Source organism: Rhea pennata, chromosome 1 (assembly GCF_028389875.1).
Source record: "Rhea pennata isolate bPtePen1 chromosome 1, bPtePen1.pri, whole genome shotgun sequence".
NCBI classification, from domain to species: Eukaryota; Metazoa; Chordata; class Aves; order Rheiformes; family Rheidae; genus Rhea; species Rhea pennata.
Genome location: NC_084663.1, coordinates 75,412,547 through 75,431,816, shown reverse-complemented (window position 1 = coordinate 75,431,816; position 19,270 = coordinate 75,412,547). Strand labels below are relative to the sequence as shown.

Below are 19,270 nucleotides of genomic sequence, written 5' to 3'. Positions count from 1 at the left end.
AAAAGCAATTCTTTGCCGACACACGTTTGGAGTTCCACCTCCAACAGCTTTAATGCACAAGAACTTCATGAGGAAGAAGATGGGCTGATGGGACCAAGGAGTCACGCATCCCAGCAATGCACAAGAGTTCAAGGCAAAGGCTGGGCTCCTGCTCCCAAGGATATCAGAGGCTGAAAATAATGTGGAGGAAATATGCTCTACTGATAATGCTTTGGGTCGCCCTGTAGCACTTGCACGACCCGAGTTAGACACTAACGGTTTCCAGAAGAAACTTTGTTCAGCATTTTTTTTCACAGAAATATGTGACACTTCTCTAAGACCTTGGAAAATTTTTGAAAGAATAAACAAACATAAGAAGATACATAGACTGAATCACTTTTACAAGCACAAAATTAAAAAAAAAAAAAAAGTTTGATATGGAAGTGCTGACATTTGCATGCTAATATAGAAAGAAAATCTTATTTGCATAAACTCACAGTATGTATGTTTGACCTACATTAAAACTTGCTATATGTGAAGTAAGGAAGGAAACTGCAAATTCAGGATTAAGGTTGATTTAAAGTAACCTAGCTAATTCCAACCAGAATTTCACAGCATGTTGATTTGTGACCTTAATACTGTAATGCCTAGGCACAATGAGATGTATTAATGACAAAACATTAGCTTTTGTACTGTCAGCTTTTGGAAATTACAGAGATATGCCGTATATGTACTTCCATGAACCTTCATTCATCTCATCTGGCAAGACAAAAAAACCAGCAAGCAATCTACTCGTTCTCTTTGAAAAAATAAAAAGAGAAAACTTCCCACAGAAGCAAAGCAGTTGATATCATTTTGTCATATTATTTTATAGGTCTGTAAAGACATATGTGCAAATTAAGTCTGTGGTGACTTAAATATCACAACAGCACATTTTATTTTTCTATTAAACCTCATACCGCTATAACCAGCTTAGGCTCTGGAAAATACAGATACATGATCTGATCCAAATACTAATATCTACTTATGGAAATTTCTAAAGTCACAGCTTATATGTATTTTTAGAGATCATTATAATCCAACTGAATCCACTTTACATCTGTGCCTGCTATGTGTCCTTAATAACTTTAGGAAAATAGCAGAGAAAAGTTGTTGTCCAAGTTAAGCACACACCGCTTTGTTTTTTCTTTATTTTTTCTTTTCTTTTTTAACTTTTTTTTTTCTTTTCTTAAAGGAAATTATTTTAAGTGGAACTATTAAAGACTTTATAACTGTGTTGCTATTCTTGCAGCGTATTTTTTCAGTTTGGATAGCAGTTTGCAAAGTTCTGCTGGAACAAGATTAAACTATTAATTTCCTGCTGTTTTGCTCCTCTGTGTTGTGTACTTACGTTATTTTCCAGCTCACTAGACTTAACTTAAAAAGCAGAAGATGTATATTTCATGATCCCTCTCTTTAGTCCACTTAAAATTTACAGGTCCTTATAAAACATACTAATATTAAAGGCAGTTTCAAACCAAATGTTTGGACCCATAGCATTCCAACTTTGGGGGGGGGGGAGGAAGAAGAAAATTCAATTCATATTTTAACTCTTCAGAGTTGACACAACTACAGAGTAGTCAGGATTAGACAATCTCTCTCCTCCTGCCATGCAGCTGCTCCTTCAACACACCCATCCTGGTTTGAAACATGCCTAGTCCTCGGCTTTCATGATGCTGCTTGCAGCAGTTAAACTGCATCATTCAGCCTTTTTAAGCAGCATTTTGATAGGAGGTGGGAGAAAAACTCCAACTCATTTAGCCCTGCCTGTGGGTGAGGGTTGGTGCAATTCCTCCGCTCCGCTTGCTTGCAACCCCTGCGCTCTCAGGGGAGACACCACACACAATCACAAGCACGTTCCCTCCTCAGGCTGCACTTCCACCCTCCAGACACACAAAAGGAGGACTGAAGTCCTTAACAAACAACTGCCCCGAGCGTTTACCTGCTATAATGCCGTCCATCTGCTCCAAAGCGGCAGCCAGCATGTCACTTGCATCACTCATCATCTTCTCTCTTCTCAAGGACAATCACCAGCTATACCATAAGGAGTAACAAAACACCAAGAGTGGGAGGTGGATGCAGAGCCTCTGGTCTGCAAATCAATCTGCAAGAGAAAATTTCATTTCACTGCATGGTCTCTGAATCCACACACCCTTGTAGCTGGACTGAGAGGCTGTATGGATGAATTTATTAAGAAATTTATTAGCTTAAAAATTATATTTAATAATATTATTAATAATTTGATTTAATGTTATTACTAATAATGTAATAAATAAATAAACAGAGTGGGGCTGTTTGCTGACCTTGAACAAGACTTGGAGATGGCTATCACCTGGCATGAACTGACATTTTGAAGCATCCCCTTAATGAGTCAATTCCTGCTTTTGGTCAGCCTGAGGCCTGCTCTGCCAGCAAGTTCAGGCACTGAAGGAGCATCCCACAGAGCGCTTCAGAGGTCCCGAACAGCACTCCTGAGAAGCTCACATAGAAGACACGACCTCCTGTACCTAAAGGTAATTACAACTCAAAAATAACCCTAGTGTCTTTCCTTTACATTTGTTCTCCCCAACAATCTTGATACAGAAGAAGAGTCTGACTGTTTGTTCAAGATTCTTGGATGCCTGATAAACCAGAAGTCCTGGGTGTATTGCCATTTGCCTACACGCCAGATGTCTAAAAGGTCCAGGACTCACTGGAGGCAGCGTGCATGCACAGACTAGCCCTTCTGAAGACTTTGCTCCTGGCTTACTGGAGCTATGCGCCATAATGATGGAGCATGCTCTTACCTTCAAACCTTTGAAAATCAGAACTGGTCCCCAGGGCCACCAGGGACCAGTCTGGAAAAGCTAACCTGCCTGACATGCTGCCCGAGCAGGTCAACTACCAGTTTTTAAACCCCAAAGGGCTATATAAAAGAAAGCGCTGTTACAAGTTAAGCACATCCTTAAGCACTGTGCTGAGCTGGAGCTGCAGAGGTTAGGGGCATACCCTCTCCTTCCCCTCTGGCACAGTGGATGCACAAGCCATTGAAACAGTCCAGATTGTTATGGCTTTAATCCAGGACATGAGACTGCTAGAAACATAGATACGGAACAAAGCTAAACAAAAACCAGGACGGAAAACTTGCTTTAAACCTCTTGCATACCCTGCCATTTGGTTGTACATTAGCCCTGATGGCTGCTGACATTTTCTCCAACAGAAGCAATTAAGAAAGTTGTTCACAGTGTCTCTGGTGCAAGTCCTGGCACAGAGTCTACTAAAATCAAATCAAAACAACGAAAACCCCCCAAATGTTATAAACTGAATTTTCCTTCCCACAGACCACTTTTTTGGTTTGACCCAGCTGATAGGTAGCTCTTATTGGAGGCTGCCTACTAGCTCTTTAAATGCTATTCTGAAAAGGCCAATGAGCATTTCATCTTCTATATCAAAACTTTCACTATATGAAGTGGATCCAAACCCTAAGGCAACTTCTGAATGATGCCACAAAGACTCTTGAACTTAATGACAAATGCCTTGTTTTATGGTTTAGTCGCCAGAGCTAGAAAAAACAAAATACCTATATGTGAGTGTTTTTAAAATCATTAAAAAAGAAGTGGTACCATAATTAAAGGCTTCCAACCTTCAAGGAGGCATCCCCATACTTTAAACACAATCCCAGCAGTACAATACCTGCCATAATATGCAGGTCCCACAAGATATTTGGTCAGGTACCCCCACGTGCAGTAAAAATAAGTAGAAAACTCAAATTTTTGCAAATGCATTCACCTACACAATTCAGAAGACAGTCTTGTCCTTTCTCTTCTAGATTTCCCAGCTCTGATAACTAGATCTAGAAGTCTACTAAACATGGGTGTCTCTGACTGTAGAGTGTAAACGATCTACGTTAGATTTATCTCTGAAGGCAAAGAGCACAAAGAGAAACCCCAGGACTGCTGCTGCCCTGGGCAAAAGGCTGAATTCACACCTCAGCCTTTAAGTGGAAAAGAGCCAACAAAGCAAAGCGCCACTCAGATGTGCAAAATCCAGTTAGCGAATGGGAACTGGCAGTGCCCCTGATATTTCCCATGTGCATAAACATCTGATAGGAGGGATACAAGAAAATGGAGCCAGACTCTCTTCCAGTGGCACCCAGTGACAAGACAAGAGGCACAGTGAAATACAGCAAATTCCACTTAAACAGGAAAAACACTTCTGTGAAGGTGGTCAAGCATTGGAATGGGTTGCCCTCGTGGAACCCTCACCCTTGGAGCTATTCAAAATCCAACCGGACATGGTCCCAAGCAGCCTGTTGCAGTTGACCCTGTTTTGAGCAGGGGGCTTGACTGGAGACCTCCAGAGGTCCCATCCCACCTCAGCAATCCTGTGTGCTCAGCCAAGCTCATGATGAAGCCTTATCTAAGATACCATAGAGGCTGTCTCCAAACAGCCAAGATGCAGGACACATGACAAGGAACAGAGAGCTCTCTAATCTCATCTGTACATAGTGCATCCCCTGTCTCTCACCTTACGTTACTTGGGGGTGAGGAACCTCTAACTTACATGTGCACGATAAAGCCATGGCATGTCGGCTCAGGTAACTCAACATCACTCTACTTCACCCAAGCACAACCACCATTCGGTTTTCCATGAGAAGTACTCCTCACTTTTCCTAAACAAAGTTTTGTCCACTGTTACCAAAACCCCTAATGTGGCTGTACTGACCAGAGTAGCAGGGGCTGGCAGTGGTACTGATAGGATGCAGGAGACGTCCAGCATTTACCCCACCAATACCAAGTCCTACCTCCGAGGAAGGCTAGAGGCTAGCCTGCACAGTGTTTCCCCCACTGCTACTGCAAAAGCAGCTACACTGCTGGGAGTAGCAGTGAGAAGTTTTAAGATCAAATTTAACTAAGCGAGACCATGAAATCCAACCAATTCTCCAAAAATCCTTCCATCGCTCATGAAACATCTGTCACTAGACTGACCAAGCCTACAGCTGAAAAGCGTTGAGAGTTAAAGAAAAATGAACAAAAAGCCCCTAGCACAAACAGCTGGAGACGATGCAACTAGATCCTGTTTTCACCAGTAATTTGGCCCTAGAAAGTAGTCACCAAAAACCAGCCTGGAACAGCATATCCTTCTCTGGACACCTTCCCAGCATAGTGCTTCACATCTAGCAGTCAGGAAGCAAAACTGCTGTGACAGAAAAATAATACTGGAGGCAATCTTCCTTGATAAAGGCACAGAATTGTGTTTATTCTTTACACACCATCACCAGCGTGTATGGCACAGAGAGGCAGGGAGAAAAGCAAAGCCCTCAGACACCAGTGAACTAAAGAACTAAACTGCATAAAAGAAAAAAAGACAACAAGCCCCAGGAGGAGGGATGTAGGGGAGAACAGGAAAGGGAGGTGCAGAGGAAAGCAAGGAAATATAGTTAATAGATACAAGTCACAAACCAGCAGCCTTTTGTGTATTAAATTACTCATCTGAAATTCAAGGTACTTCCAGTGCAAATAAAACAGGAACGAGTTCAATACTGGAACATCAGTGGATTATTCAGTACCTTCTGCAAGGGCACCGAGACCACCTCTGACTCCTGAAGTTTGGGAGGATCTCGGACTGACTACGACCCAACAGACCTTCCCCTTCCCTGACGAGCGCATTCCTTCCCTTGCTTTGCTTGTCGTGACTTTGTTCTAATAGAAATAAGACCTAACAAAAAATTCAAGGCTGCACTTTGCTTGCTGGCAGCAACTAAGAATAACCACACAGTCAGATAACATAAATGGAAAATCCATCTTGAAGAAGCACAGTGGAGTTCTTAACAAAATAAGGAATAGATAATATTTAAGATGATGTCATGTGGAACAAACTCCTTCCTTTTACAAAAGTAAAAGGAAAGAAAAAGGAATGCCATCCTGTAAGCACAAACTGATCTATGACACAGCAGATGAGCAAGACACAAGGTGCACACAGAGACGAAAAGGTAGATGCATGAAATTTATCCATGACCATCACCACCAAGGACATACCTGGGATAAAACCGTAACAAGTAAAGGGCTGACAGTGCTCTGCCTGACAGACCATTTAAAATAAGTTTTTCCTTTTTTAATCAGGAAAATGACTTACCTTCCTTACTCCTTCAATGCATATACAATAAAGGCAGGATATTGTTTTGCTTTGTTTTGTTTTTAAATGAAGTAGCTCTCTCTTCTAGAGCTCACAGCTGAATACCTCGCTCATGCTGACAAGAACAAGCATTACTTCATCAAGGCTATATTTACAATCCACAATTAAAAAAAAATGCAAACACAACTATCTTTATTATCAGCTACAATTGCTCTTATGACTAGCTGACATTTATCTCTCCCGTTATAAAGAAGACGTTATTTAGTCTTACTTGTTTAATGTCCTTTCCTCTGGTTCCGACGCACCAGTCTGGTTGCTAGGGCTATGCTGTTCACTTTTCAGTAGGTGGAGATTTTTTATTTTTATTTTTGAATGACACACAAACCCTCTGGCTACGGTGCTAGTGAAGATATATTCCAATCGACTCTCAGAGAAAAACAAAACACTGCCCTGCAAATAAATCTAAGGCAAGCTATTAAAAACTGGGGGCTTTTGAGCTTTGTGAATGAGAACTGCAGTCTGATGGATTCAAACAGGAAAGCTCTTTGAATACGGGTTTTAAAATTAGATATTTAATGAAGACAGTAGACTAAAAAAGAAAAAAAAAAAAAGGAAAAGTACTTGAACATGTTACTTATTTTGGAAATTAGTTTCCCCATATCTGGGGGGATACCTCTCTACACCAAACTACAAATCTAGAGGCTTCTAGAGGCAACATTTTCAAGTCTATTTTTTGTTTTGGGATGCTTTCATGCTGGATGTCCACTTAGAAAACACACTATCCTTTAAAACCTAGATGTCCAAAGGAGTTAGGAGAATGAGCTGCCTCTCAACAGGTCCTGAGGTCACGAGGAAGCACAGTATCCCCCAGCACAACCCCTCTGGGGAAGGACAGGAACCGGCCTTTTTGTCCAATTCACCTTCTTCTTTGCACACATGCTCTGCAAACGTTCAAAATGTGGAACAGTGTCAGCTACAGATTATTTTTGTGATATCACGCAGTAAGATGGATGACCTGAGTCTTCCATCTCTTTCATTCCTACATACCACTCTTTAAAACAGGAAATTCTGATACACAGAAATGAAAAATTTGATTAGGTTTTGTTTCTTAAGAGCTGGAGAGAATAAAAAAGGAACCCTGAAGACAAGGCTATTACCCTGTCAGTGTGCCTCAAAAATACCATTAAAAAGCTAACAAATTACAATCATATTTTAAGAGAGAGGAGATGCAGGGTAAGGAAAAGCTGTTCGACACCAAAAATAAGACCCCAAATTTCACGTTGCTGTAGAAATGAATTTCAATGTGTTCTCAATCCTACATATAAGAGCGGACTGTGCAAGAGGTCCAAAACATCTCCTGGCTTTGTCTCATTCACTTCACACCTCTGAACTAAAATCCTCTGCAGTTAATTGTTATAAGGTGAAGCTCTCTTTTTTTAAGCTAAAAGCCACTTCAGATGCATAACTGCACCTATCTCTACTCTTACTGGCTAGCCAGAAGAGAAACCTGTACACACAGATTTATTTGTAAAATATATTTGAATTACAAATAAAAGGTGCTTCAAGCAAAAGAAATCCAAATCACTAAAATAATTTCTCAGGTTCTGAAGAGCCTGAACTATAGTGTTATCAGTCAGCAGCTTTTTAACGCTTAATAATGAATATATTCAATGAATTTACACTAGGGGTCATTAGCATTTCTCTTAACAGCAAGAAAAAAATCACTTCATGGGTTTCAGGATTAAAAAAAAACACACAACAAAAAAGATAACAGATTCTTGCCAAATGGACTGCTTTGATGTTTTACAAGAGAAGAACAATTGAAATTTAAAAATTAAAATAAAATAAATGCTGGAGATCCCTTAATGGGAATCATTTAGACAAATACATTATCCCAAGTCAGGGAGAATAAATTACTTAGTTCCCAAATTCATCCCACAACATGTTTTGAGCTTTGCTGCAATCTACGCCTCAAGCAAGGAACCAAGCAGGTGACAAAAATTATGATGGAAGACATTAATCTATAATACAGTTTAGACCAAAGTGCTGTTTCTAAAACTCTCTCCTTTCAGCTTGCAAAGTGAAAAAAAAAATCTGACATCTCAGTCTCTAAAAGGGTAACAAAAGACAGAGATATCCACTTTTCCTATAAGAGCGGGTAGGGGGGTACGGTAAAGCTGGTGATTCACATACTGGCCCTGCCAAGGAGAGGCTCAGCTCATTGCAGGTAGGAAGGTAAACTGGCCAGGGTCGGTCTCACACCTGTATCTTCCCGAGGAAGCTCCACCAAATGGTTCCTTTTCTTTCCTTTTCTTCTTCACTGTCACCGGCCACTCTGCTCCCGTGCCCCTTGCATCACTTTTTTGGAGCGTGTGCTTACCCGCTACTATCTCGCCCTCTAGGAGCTTGTCCTGTAACACCTGAATAGTCATTAAACATGTGCCTAAAAGCGTAACAGCCCGGTGAGAACATCCACATCCTGTTGCCAGACCTACAAGTAGTCCCCGAAACAGGCCCAGGCTGATGTCCCCAGCCAACCCATGGACACAGCAAGGCCCAAGGGCTGATCTCAACTCCTCCGGACAGCAGGTAGTGATGGTGTCCTAATGAACCATCGCTTTAGTCTTCTTTTAATGGCTCATCACAGGAAAGCAGGAACTGCCATGCCAGATCAGACACAAAGCCCACCAGCGCCCAGCACCAACTGCTTCCAAAAGAGATGAAGGACTTCCGAAGCAGAGGGATGTCCACCATATTAAATCTTCTCCTTTTGCTAAAGTGGAGAGCCTGGGACACAAATTTGTGTGCAAGTCGAACATTTGATTTCAAGTGCAAATAAAAGGTGCTTTTGAAATGGTCACGAATAACTAGTATTTTTGTACAGCTGTGCAAAAGGGATATATTATACACGTTCTTATGAATAAAAAACAACTCAAATGTTGGTAGAGGCTTACTCAGATAATGCCTATTGATATATATATATATACATTTCTTCTTGCATTTGCTAAACTATAGCCAATGACATCAAAGCAGTATTGTTCCTGTATTAAGCAGGACTGCAAAAAAGCAATGAATGTCTCTTTGTTTCCTAATTCTAGATCTTTTCTTTGTTCTCTGGATTTCATTATACATCTTTATTACACAATGAATATTACTTATTTCCTTTAACTGATATAAATGAACAGAAGCACTCTAAAGTGGAAAGCCTGCCCCATGGTACATAAGATGTAACTCAAGATAAAAGATGTTAAAGTCATAGAACAGATTTAAAGTATACTTTAATAACAGAAAGCACAAAAGTCTTTCCAAGACACAGCTGCTTATAATTGGGAAAAACTGCCTTCTACCTTGCCTCAAATCACACAGAAACTTTTATTACCAGCCAGCTTAGCCTCGTTATATATTTTTCTACACTTTGCATTAGAATTTGTTAGACATGTTAAAACTGCTTGACATACAGCAAACAGCCTACACAAACACGCAAACTCTCTGAGTCAAGGTTTATGGCACAGCTTCATATCCAGTTACAAAACAAACTACTTAATTTTGTCTGCAGCACTGAAATCACTCTGGTTCCTTACCCTTGCTACCCTCTCCTCCAGCAGTCCTTTTTATTACTGTAATTGAGAGAAATTTCAAAAATACAGTCTATGACAGGTTACTTTGGTTTGCGATGGACAAGGCAGCTGTGTGCTCTGGATTACATGGAGCCAGTCAGAACAGCGGCATTTAACCTGCAAAGCAGATGTGTAACGTAATGCAAATACTTGTCTGCAAACATTGCTTCAACTCCGTTTCACTATTTACGCGCAAGTAATCCAAGGTCCAAGCAGAGTCTTATAAAAAAGCACAGAGTATTTTTTTAAGCTGTTCATATTTTACCAGCTATTTTGTAAATATTTTCACAACCACTCAGACTGAAGCGCCTGAGAAATCGATGCATTATTTTCTCACGTGTTTTGCTTAGGTCTGCTGATTAGCAAAACAACGGAGATATTCATTTCTTGTGCTGCGACTGCTCCCACCGGCATGGAAATGCCTCGCATTCCCCATCAACATGTTAGCGACATGCTGCGGCCATGCAACAAAAGGGACATTGTTGTCAGGAGCCCAAAAGGTACTCCTTCAAAATACCTTAAGAACCACCAAATCCCAAGCATAACCCCAGGTTTAGATCAGATTTCACAGCACATGCCTCCTCCTTTTATGTTTTTTCCTCTCCTTTTGGCTGAATCCAAATTCACAAACTGCCATATCCAAAAGGGATCAGCTTTGGATTTTAGACCTCCAAGTCTAGGAGTATCTATATCCACAGCTTCAGCGTCGGCACTATGCAAAGCATTACTTGAGGGCACAGAGGATCAAAAGCCCAGAAAGTGAGTAAAATATATCTAGCGTATTTTCACATGTGTAACTACCAATTCTGTAACAAAACAGTCAAACACCCTCAATCCCTTGCAGTTTCACTGCATTGACAGTTGCACAGGGAAAGCTTTCCCCAAAATTCTACCATTATATCTCTCTCAGAATCGGTAAAGTTGGAAGGGACCTCCGGAGATCATCTAGTCCAACCCCCCTGCTCTAGCTGGGTCACCTAGAGCATGTTAGACAGGGCTGCATCCAGGCTGGCCTTGAAGATCTCCAGAGAAGGAGACTCCACAACCTCTCTGGGCAACCTGGTCCAGGGCTCCGTCACTCTCACAGGGAAGAAATTCCCCCTCATGTTCAGACACAACTTCCTGTGCTTCAATTTCTGCCCATTGCCTCTTGTCCTGTCACACGGGACAACTGAAAAGAGTTTGTCCCCGTCCCCTTGACACCCTCCCTTCAGGTGCTTGTACACATTGATAAGATCCCCCCTCAGTCTTCTCTTCCCCAGGCTAAACAGGCCCAGCTCTCGCAGTCGTTCCTCAGAGGGCAGATGCTCCAGCCCTCTGATCATCTTTATAGCCCTACACTGGACTCTCTCCAGTACCTCCATGTCTCTCTTGTACTGGGGAGACCAGAACTGGACACAGTACTCAAGATGAGGCCTCGTCAGGGCTGAGTAGAGCGACAGGATCGACTCCCTCCACCTGCCGGCAACACTCTTCCTCATTCACCCCAGGACACCATTGGCCTTCCTGGCCACAAGGGCACAGTGCTGGCTCATGGTCAATTTGTCATCCACCAGCACTCCCAGGTCCTTCTCCGCAGAGCTGCTCTCCAGAAGGTCAGCCCCCAGCTTGTACTGGTGCCTACAGTTATTTCTCCCTAGGTGCAGGACTCTGCCCTTGCCCTTGTTGAACCTCAGGAGGTTCCTCTCCGCCCAGCTCTCCAGCCTGTCCAGCTCTCTCTGAAGGGCAGCACAGCCCTCTGGTGTTATCAGCCATTCCTCCCAGCTTGGGATCACCATCAGCCAACTTGCTGAGGAGGCACTCTGTCCCCTCATCCAGGTCATTGATGAAGAAGTTGAACAGGACGGGACCCAGTACCGAGCCCTGGGGGACGCCACTAGTAACAGGCCTCCAACTAGACTCCATGCCACTGATGACAACCCTCTGAGCTCTGCATTTCAGCCAGTTCTCAATCCACTTCCCTTGCATCTACATCTGATTTTGTTATCTGAAGATTTATTTTTCAAGAATAACACGCAAAAGAAATGTGGCCCATTTGAACTATATGTTTTATGCATGAAGATACTGCAGTAACTTTTTTAAAGTCTCTCAATTTGTGAGTACTGGAGGTTGGCAGTACAACCACTGCACTACTGATACGCTAATGCTCTTACCATACAGTGTGATTTGCAATATCTTAGCCCTCAATGATCTAAAAATTAAACAGGCTAAACCCTGACATAGTTGAGGATTTTTTTTCTTCATTTGCAATGAGGATGGGAGATAATTTAAAGAGAAAAATAAAGAAAAAAAACCAATACATCATAGGCCAATTTTCAATCTGGTTTTGTCTTGCTCACCTCAAAAATTCATGGACTTTTTTATTTTCTTTTTTTCCTATCCTAAAGCCCTTTGCCAATAGCTCATGATGGAATTATGCCAATGGCTTATTTTTAGATAGTGCATTTAGGAATTTGAGAGATTCTAAATCAAGACAATCTGCTTTAGATAGCATATGACCATAATTCCTATTTTAAAATGACATTTTACTTTTAAGATTATTAAAATGTCAGATGAGACTACTGAGCATTGCAAAACACAGACTTCAAATTTTGAATTAATCCTTAGCTTCAGAAAAGCCTGAGGAGTTTGCATGCTAAATGTATATCTTAAGACTTGCACGTTTGTTTGCACCAGTTGGAAAGCAAAGCCATATACAATTACTTTCGTGATACGACAACTGCAGTGTGTACTATATTGCCTACCCGTGCAGCCCCAGAGCAGGACTGCACGGAGGAATGCATTCCCAACTGTAGAACAAGGAGAGGCTTCTTGTTCGAGGAGGGCAGAGCTCCTCAGGTGCAAATAACAGCTCTCGTGAGTGGTACAACTCATAACTTGGGATACCCTGTGCACCTTGCCCCAGGTCCTGAGCTGCTCGATCAAGCCTTACACACATCCCAAGGAAGTCTAGACACAGGACGAGAAGGAGGCACCCGCAGCTACCACTAGTTCCCAGGGTTGCCCCCAAATTGCTGCTGCCATGGACGGAGTTCAGCCAGTGCTGTCCTTTCCCGTGCTGCCTCTCTACGGGTGCCTGGCTCCCCACTTCCCTACCCAGCATACAACTTCCACTCCCCCAGTGCTGCTCTGTGTCTGATAACCAGCAATTTTGGTGACAACAAAAGGTTTTTGGTTTGGGATCTTTTCTTTCCCCCCTCATAGAGAGACAGGGTGGTGCTGCTGATTTTGCTTTTTTAGCACAAAAGTTTAAAGTGTTAACTCAGTGCCAAGAATTAAGAAGTAAAATAGCTGATCTCTGTCAGCCCCAAGGCAAGGGTCCCTAGGACCTTCCAGGGAATAACACCAGATGCCTTCAGTGCGCGGCAGTGGCCTTGAAGTCCCAGTCCTATGCAGCCCCTGCAGCGCAGTAAACCATTTTGGCCATGTAGACATCAGTCCTCACTTAACTGCTAGTTTAAAGCACGTTGCCTCAAAAGCTCTCTCCTAGATGCCATACTGGTGAGCAGCATGCAAACAAAGCAAAACAAACGCCTCTTATTACGGTGCAATTTTAAAGAACCATTTGTTCTGAACATATGGTTCTGAACACTGGCTAATGCTTGCTGGTGCTTTACTAGGAAATCAGGCATCCTGCAGCGACCAGGCATCAAAGGGCTGAGTCAACAGTGTCAGGGGAGCCCACACTTGGGCTTGCCTAGATTCTCATCATGAAGGCTATTTTGAAACCACTTTTCCCTTGGACGCACACAAGCTTGTGTATTTGTGTTTCTAGTAAATGCAGCTGAGAGAAGTTGCACTTAAAATTTTCGCACTTTACAGCTGGGAAGCAGCAAACAGCTCTCTTGCTGTGGGCTCTTTTTTCATGAAAGCCTGCAGCTAGGTCTTTAGGACAGAGCCATTGCCTACTTCTTCCTATCTCATCCTCTTCTTGACAGACAGATACCTCCTCACAGTTTCCTGCAAGAAGGTATTTTTACACCCTTGCAGTTTTTTCATCCTCCTGCATCACCTAAAATTTCAGAAGAACAAGGATTGAGACGTGCCTGAAACTCAGAGGAACTCACAAGAGAAAGGTATCGCGCACTGGGATGAACTGGAATGACCCCCGACTTGGGGCAGAACCACAGCTGATACGAACCTATCTAGTCAGGTTTCCACACGATGACTAGGTTATTGGTGGGAGCAAACCTGCAACCTGAACCACCTAAGAAGTAACAAGGCACCTACACAACTGGAGGAAAATCAGCTCACAAGAAAATAAGTTGGCTGAATTTCATCAGCCATCCTTGTTGCAACCAAGGTAGGGGAGTCCGGGGGGTGGGAGGGTCACATTTTGGGCAGGTCCCATTTACACTTTAAAAGATCTGACAGCATAGTCAGGCAGGCAAAGCCAAGAGAAACAGCCAGAGCCTACAAAGGGAAACACCATCACGTTGGCAAGTGCCACTGATTCTGTGAGAAAAGAATTCACTTGACCTAACGTGGTTGGGAGGCAATAAGCTAAACAGAGATAAGGAAGAGGTGGGACATAGATGAAGAGTGTGAAGTTGCTGTCATGGCAGGGCTGATACAGGCAACAGCACAAAGCGACAGCACACACCGCACACCGGCGGGCAGGGGGATGACAGCAGGGCCGCCCACCGACCCCTAAAATGGTCTCCAGAGAAACATGCTGGTTTTGTGCTGCCTGGCTGCCTTACACTCATAGCATTGCCTCTCCCCAGGTCAGCAAGGAGTACAGCCCTCTTTACAGGGTGTGCTGCCTCAGTTTAGAGGGTGTTGCCATACCCCTGAACCAGCAATTCTGACTGGCAAAAGTTAAAAAAAAAATCTCTGCACATTTGTTTTGGAAGCTCTTACACGTTCTACTGTTCATACTGCAAGGGCCAACACTATCTTCTCTCCATGCGCTGGTTCAGCCATCAGGCTCCTGGAGGATGCTGCAGGGTCAAGGGTGATAAGGACCCAAACGCACAGGGAGGCACTGTACCTATCTGCCGAGGGCACATAGCTGGAGATCAAGGCAAACAAGGCGGTAGGCTATTCACACTGCTCCCCAGAGGAACTTCAATCACTAAAACTCAAGGTTGGCTGCATTTCTGTAAAAGCTAGAAAATTCTAGGGCAGAATGAGCAGTAGTAAGAGGCAAAATGACCTTTATGCCAACGTTATTCCTACTGAAATACATTTAGAGGCCAAGTTGCAAAAAGGAAAGACACAAAAACTGCTTTTGTATATTTGATGCTGAATTCAACCAGTTGCTTTGAAAGTGACATTCGAGCCTTTGAAGGCAGGCTCTAGCTCACCACATAGTGTCCTAAGGCAAGAGGATCAGTACCCCAATGTGACTGCGCTGACCAGTGAGGGCTTTGCAGTGTGTTGGACAATACACAGCCCCCAAAGTCCTTTAAGTTTCTCATCTGACAGTCTTTAAGAATTACTGCATCTTCTTCATGTCAGTAAAAAGAAAAGTCTGAGAGACTAAAATGAGTTTACTTGCTACAGATAATTTGCTAAGTTTTATTAGCTACAGAGGTAGTAAACGGAAATGCTTGCTTCCTGCTTCTACTAACCTAACAAAAGACTGCAGACAGAGCTGTAAAACATGAATACTGAAGTGGAGAATAAGATAAGAGCAGTACAGGCAACTTTACATTCCAATTCCATTAGCGTAAATATACCTATAAACTATTTGGTTCGGGCAGCTAGAGCAGCCTAGCTGCAGCGGTAGGCTGCAAAGCTGTCTCAAGAGACAGGGTAAGCACTGGGTGCACAAGCAGATGCTGCACCCTGTGCTATCCCAACTAGCGGTGCCACAGACCCACATCAGCAAAGTTTGAAACAACTGAGGTGCAACTACATCATGCTGTGGTAACAGTCAGGTAGAAATACCCTCATGTGCAAGAGTCAAATTGCTGCTCCCCATTAATACACATCTGTAAAGTACTTAAGCCTGTCTATAACTTAGATATGCCAGTTTGGTTTACAGATTTGGCTGCAAAGCCAGTTTTACCAGACGCCTTGCAGTATCTAGAGAGAAAGTCTGGAGAAGGGAAGACTTTCCTTTGGTTGAGGAGGATAGGATTAGAGACCTTCTGGGCAGGCTAGACATCCACAAATCCATGGGCCCTGATGGGATGCACCCACGGGTACTGAAGGAGCTGGCAGATGTTATTGCCAAGCCGCTCTCCATCATCTTTGAAAGGTCCTGGAGAACTGGAGAGGTGCCTGAGGATTGGAACAAAGCCAATGTCACTCCAGTCTTCAAGAAGGGCAAGAAGCAGGACCCAGGCAACTACAGGCCAGTCAGCCTCACCTCCAAGCCTGGAAAGGTGGTGGAACAGCTCATTCTGGGTGTCATCTCCAGACATATGGAGGAAAAGAAAGTGATCAGGAGTAGTCAGTGTGGATTCACCAAGGGGAAATCATGCTTTGCCAACCTGATAGCCTTCTAGGATGGAATGACTGGCTGGGTAGATGAGGGGAGAGCAGTGGTCGTTGTGTGCCTTGACTTCAGCAAGGCTTTTGACACTGTCTCCCATAACATCCTCCTAGACAAGCTCAGGAAGCGTGGGTTAGACGAGTGGACAGTGAGGTGGCTTGAGAACTGGCTGAAAGGCGGAGCTCAGAGGGGTGTCACCAGTGGTGTGGAGTCTAGTTGGAGGCCTGTTACTAGTGGCGTCCTCCAGGGCACAGTACTGGGTCCCATCCTGTTCAACTTCTTCATCAATGACCTGGATGAGGGGACAGAGTGCCTCCTCAGCAAGTTGGCTGATGGTGATCCCAAGCTGGGAGGAATGGCTGATAACACCAGAGGGCTGTGCTGCCCTTCAGAGAGAGCTGGACAGGCTGGAGAGCTGGGCGGAGAGGAACCTCATGAGGTTCAACAAGGGCAAGTGCAGGGTCCTGCACCTAGGGAGAAATAACTCTAGGAATCATTACAAGCTGAGGGCTGACCTGCTGGAAAGCAGCTCTGCAGAGAAAGAGTGCTGGTGGATGACAAACTGACCATGAGCCAGCAATGTGCCCTTGTGGCCAGGAAGGCCAATGGTGTCCTGGGGTGAATGAGGAAAAGTGTTGCCAGCAGGTGGAGGGAGGTGATCCTGCCCCTCTACTCAGCCATGGTGAGGCCTCATCTTAAGTACTGTGTCCAGTTCTGTTCTCCTCAGTACAAGAGAGACATGGAGGTACTGGAGAGAGTCCAGTGTAGGGCTACAAAGATGATCAGAGGGCTGGAGCATCTGCCCTCTGAGGAACGACTGCAAGAGCTGGGCCTGTTTAGCCTGGGGAAGAGAAGACTGAGGGGGGATCTTATCAATGTGTATAAGTACCTGAAGGGAGGGTGTCAAGGGGACGGGGACAAACTCTTTTCAGTTGTCCCGTGTGACAGGACAAGAGGCAATGGGCACAAACTGAACCACAGGAAGTTGTGTCTGAACGTGAGGGGGAATTTCTTCCCTGTGAGAGTGACAGAGCACTGGACCAGGTTGCCCAGACAGGTTGTGGAGTCTCCTTCTCTGGAGATCTTCAAGGCCCGCCTGGATGCAGCCCTGTCTACCATGCTCTAGGTGACCCAGCTAGAGCAGGGGGGTTGGACTAGATGATCTCCGGAGGTCCCTTCCAACCTTACTGATCCTATGATCTAGTCTCTCCCAAAACCCAACATCTTGCAGAGAGGAAATTCCACTCAGTTTTGTTATGAAAAAATACATAAACATTTTTTGAGCCTCTTGGCTGCTGAAAGAAGTTTAAAGTGATCTATCCTAGAATTTTGAGCACAGGAAGCCTCTTGTTTGAAATTTAAGATCTTAGTGCATAGAAGGGATGGAGGATAACAGGATTACCTAAGAAAAAAGCCAGCAATACTGCAAAAAAACTAGGATGCTTAACTGTTTTCCCTTCTTTCTCACTTCCCCCAATCTACAGATATTATTAAATTTCCAAAAATAATACAAGAAAGTTCAAACTATTTTAATTAAAAGTACTTATTTTTATAACATGTAAAGACTAAAAGTGTCACCTCACTGCAATTTCATGGTTGAATTGGAAAAAGTGGTTTGTGTGTAACTTCAAATTTTTCCAATGTTTTGTACACGCACATAAGCCGTAACAGCGCATAACCCACAGAGCAAGTACGCAACAATACATCTAGTATTTGAAATCCTACCTAGCCCATCATTTATACACATCTAATTAGCTCTTCAAACACATACACACACCCTTGAGCTCTGGGAACTACTAGTATAATCCATGCAATCAAACACTTTGATGCCAGAATCTCTGCTTGCCAAAAAAGGAAAAATAATAACCCTTTGCTTCAGCACAGTTGGGCATGTTTTTACAAGTGCGAATGCCCAAGAGTAAAAAGCTCATATCCAAGATCTGAACTCTCTCAAAGTTCAAGATATTTATTAGAAGTTTCTGCTCCACTTTCTAAGAGGAGTGTCACAAACACCACTCCTGCCCGCCCCCAAGGACATGTCTCCCAAGGACCACGATGCCCATTCCCTAGAATAACTAATGCAAATCACAAATTTTGAGAGCTTAAGGCACAGAAATTTTGGGGGGCTGTATCAAGTGATTTCCGTTGGGCATGGGGTCACAATATTGAACAAGTATCATGACATAGCAACATCATGCTTTGGTTTCCCTGACAGACTCCACTTCTCAGGCTGTCACAGCAAACATCCCAGCACAGACAGATGAACAAAGGACCACTTGTCTACCATAATGTAAAATCAAAACTAGCCCAGAATAAGTCAACGCACACTGAGTTGCAATCCTCATTACATTTTGGATGAATTAATCAGACTTAGTATTTCCATACAAATGTTCTTCTGAAGACACATTTTCAAGATAAAACTTCAAAAACCTTGAGGGATCAGTTATATCTTTAATGTTATATTCCTTTGAAGTACTTTCCCTTTGTATTTCGATGACACTTCAAAGTTTTCCTACTTGCATACACATCAAATTAGATATCTGATGCTAAAAGAAACAGACATTAAGTGTTTCACTTTCCCAATCTTTTTGTTTGGGGGGGGGGAGGGGGGCCTCAGTCTCATAGAAAGATTTACAGAAACTATATGCAGGTTTTCACTATACTAGTTGGCCAAGATTTTCCTCATGTATCAAAGGTCAAACGGAAACAGTCCCACTTGGGGTTGTAGATCCTGGTCCCAGTGAGCGGCAGAGATTTAACCTGTAGGGTGCAAATAATCTTGCTGACCTCAAGCAGGGGTTTTTAAATCAATGGAAGTGCCCAGTCCATGAAGGTCTTGGGAAGGAGGAAGCTGTGCTGGAAACAAAGGTCCTCCTGCGTTATCAAAGCCTTTACGAAGTTTCATGGGGGGAGGGTGGGGGGAGGGCAAGTTGATCATCTTCAATCATTTCTTGAAGAAGAAGAAGAAGAAGAAGAATTCAGCAGGACTCAAAACACTACCAAAGCAGTGAAAAGTGACTGGGGGAAGGGGGGGAAGGCTGGCAATACATACCAAAGTAAAATGTGAATTTTGTGC

General features: G+C 43.4%; 1 protein-coding gene across 7 annotated transcripts in view; it reads right to left on the bottom strand.

The window, feature by feature from the left end:
• The window catches only part of PPFIBP1 (PPFIA binding protein 1), a 126,859-nt gene that overhangs the window by 54,473 nt on the left and 53,116 nt on the right, over window positions 1–19,270 (bottom strand). For all 7 annotated transcript variants that reach the window (XM_062592096.1, XM_062592104.1, XM_062592112.1 and 4 more), the window contains exon 3: window positions 1,961–2,122. In XM_062592096.1, coding sequence (XP_062448080.1) covers window positions 1,961–2,024 — 64 coding nt within the window. In that variant the 5' untranslated portion in view covers window positions 2,025–2,122. The remainder of the gene's footprint in view (window positions 1–1,960; window positions 2,123–19,270) is intronic.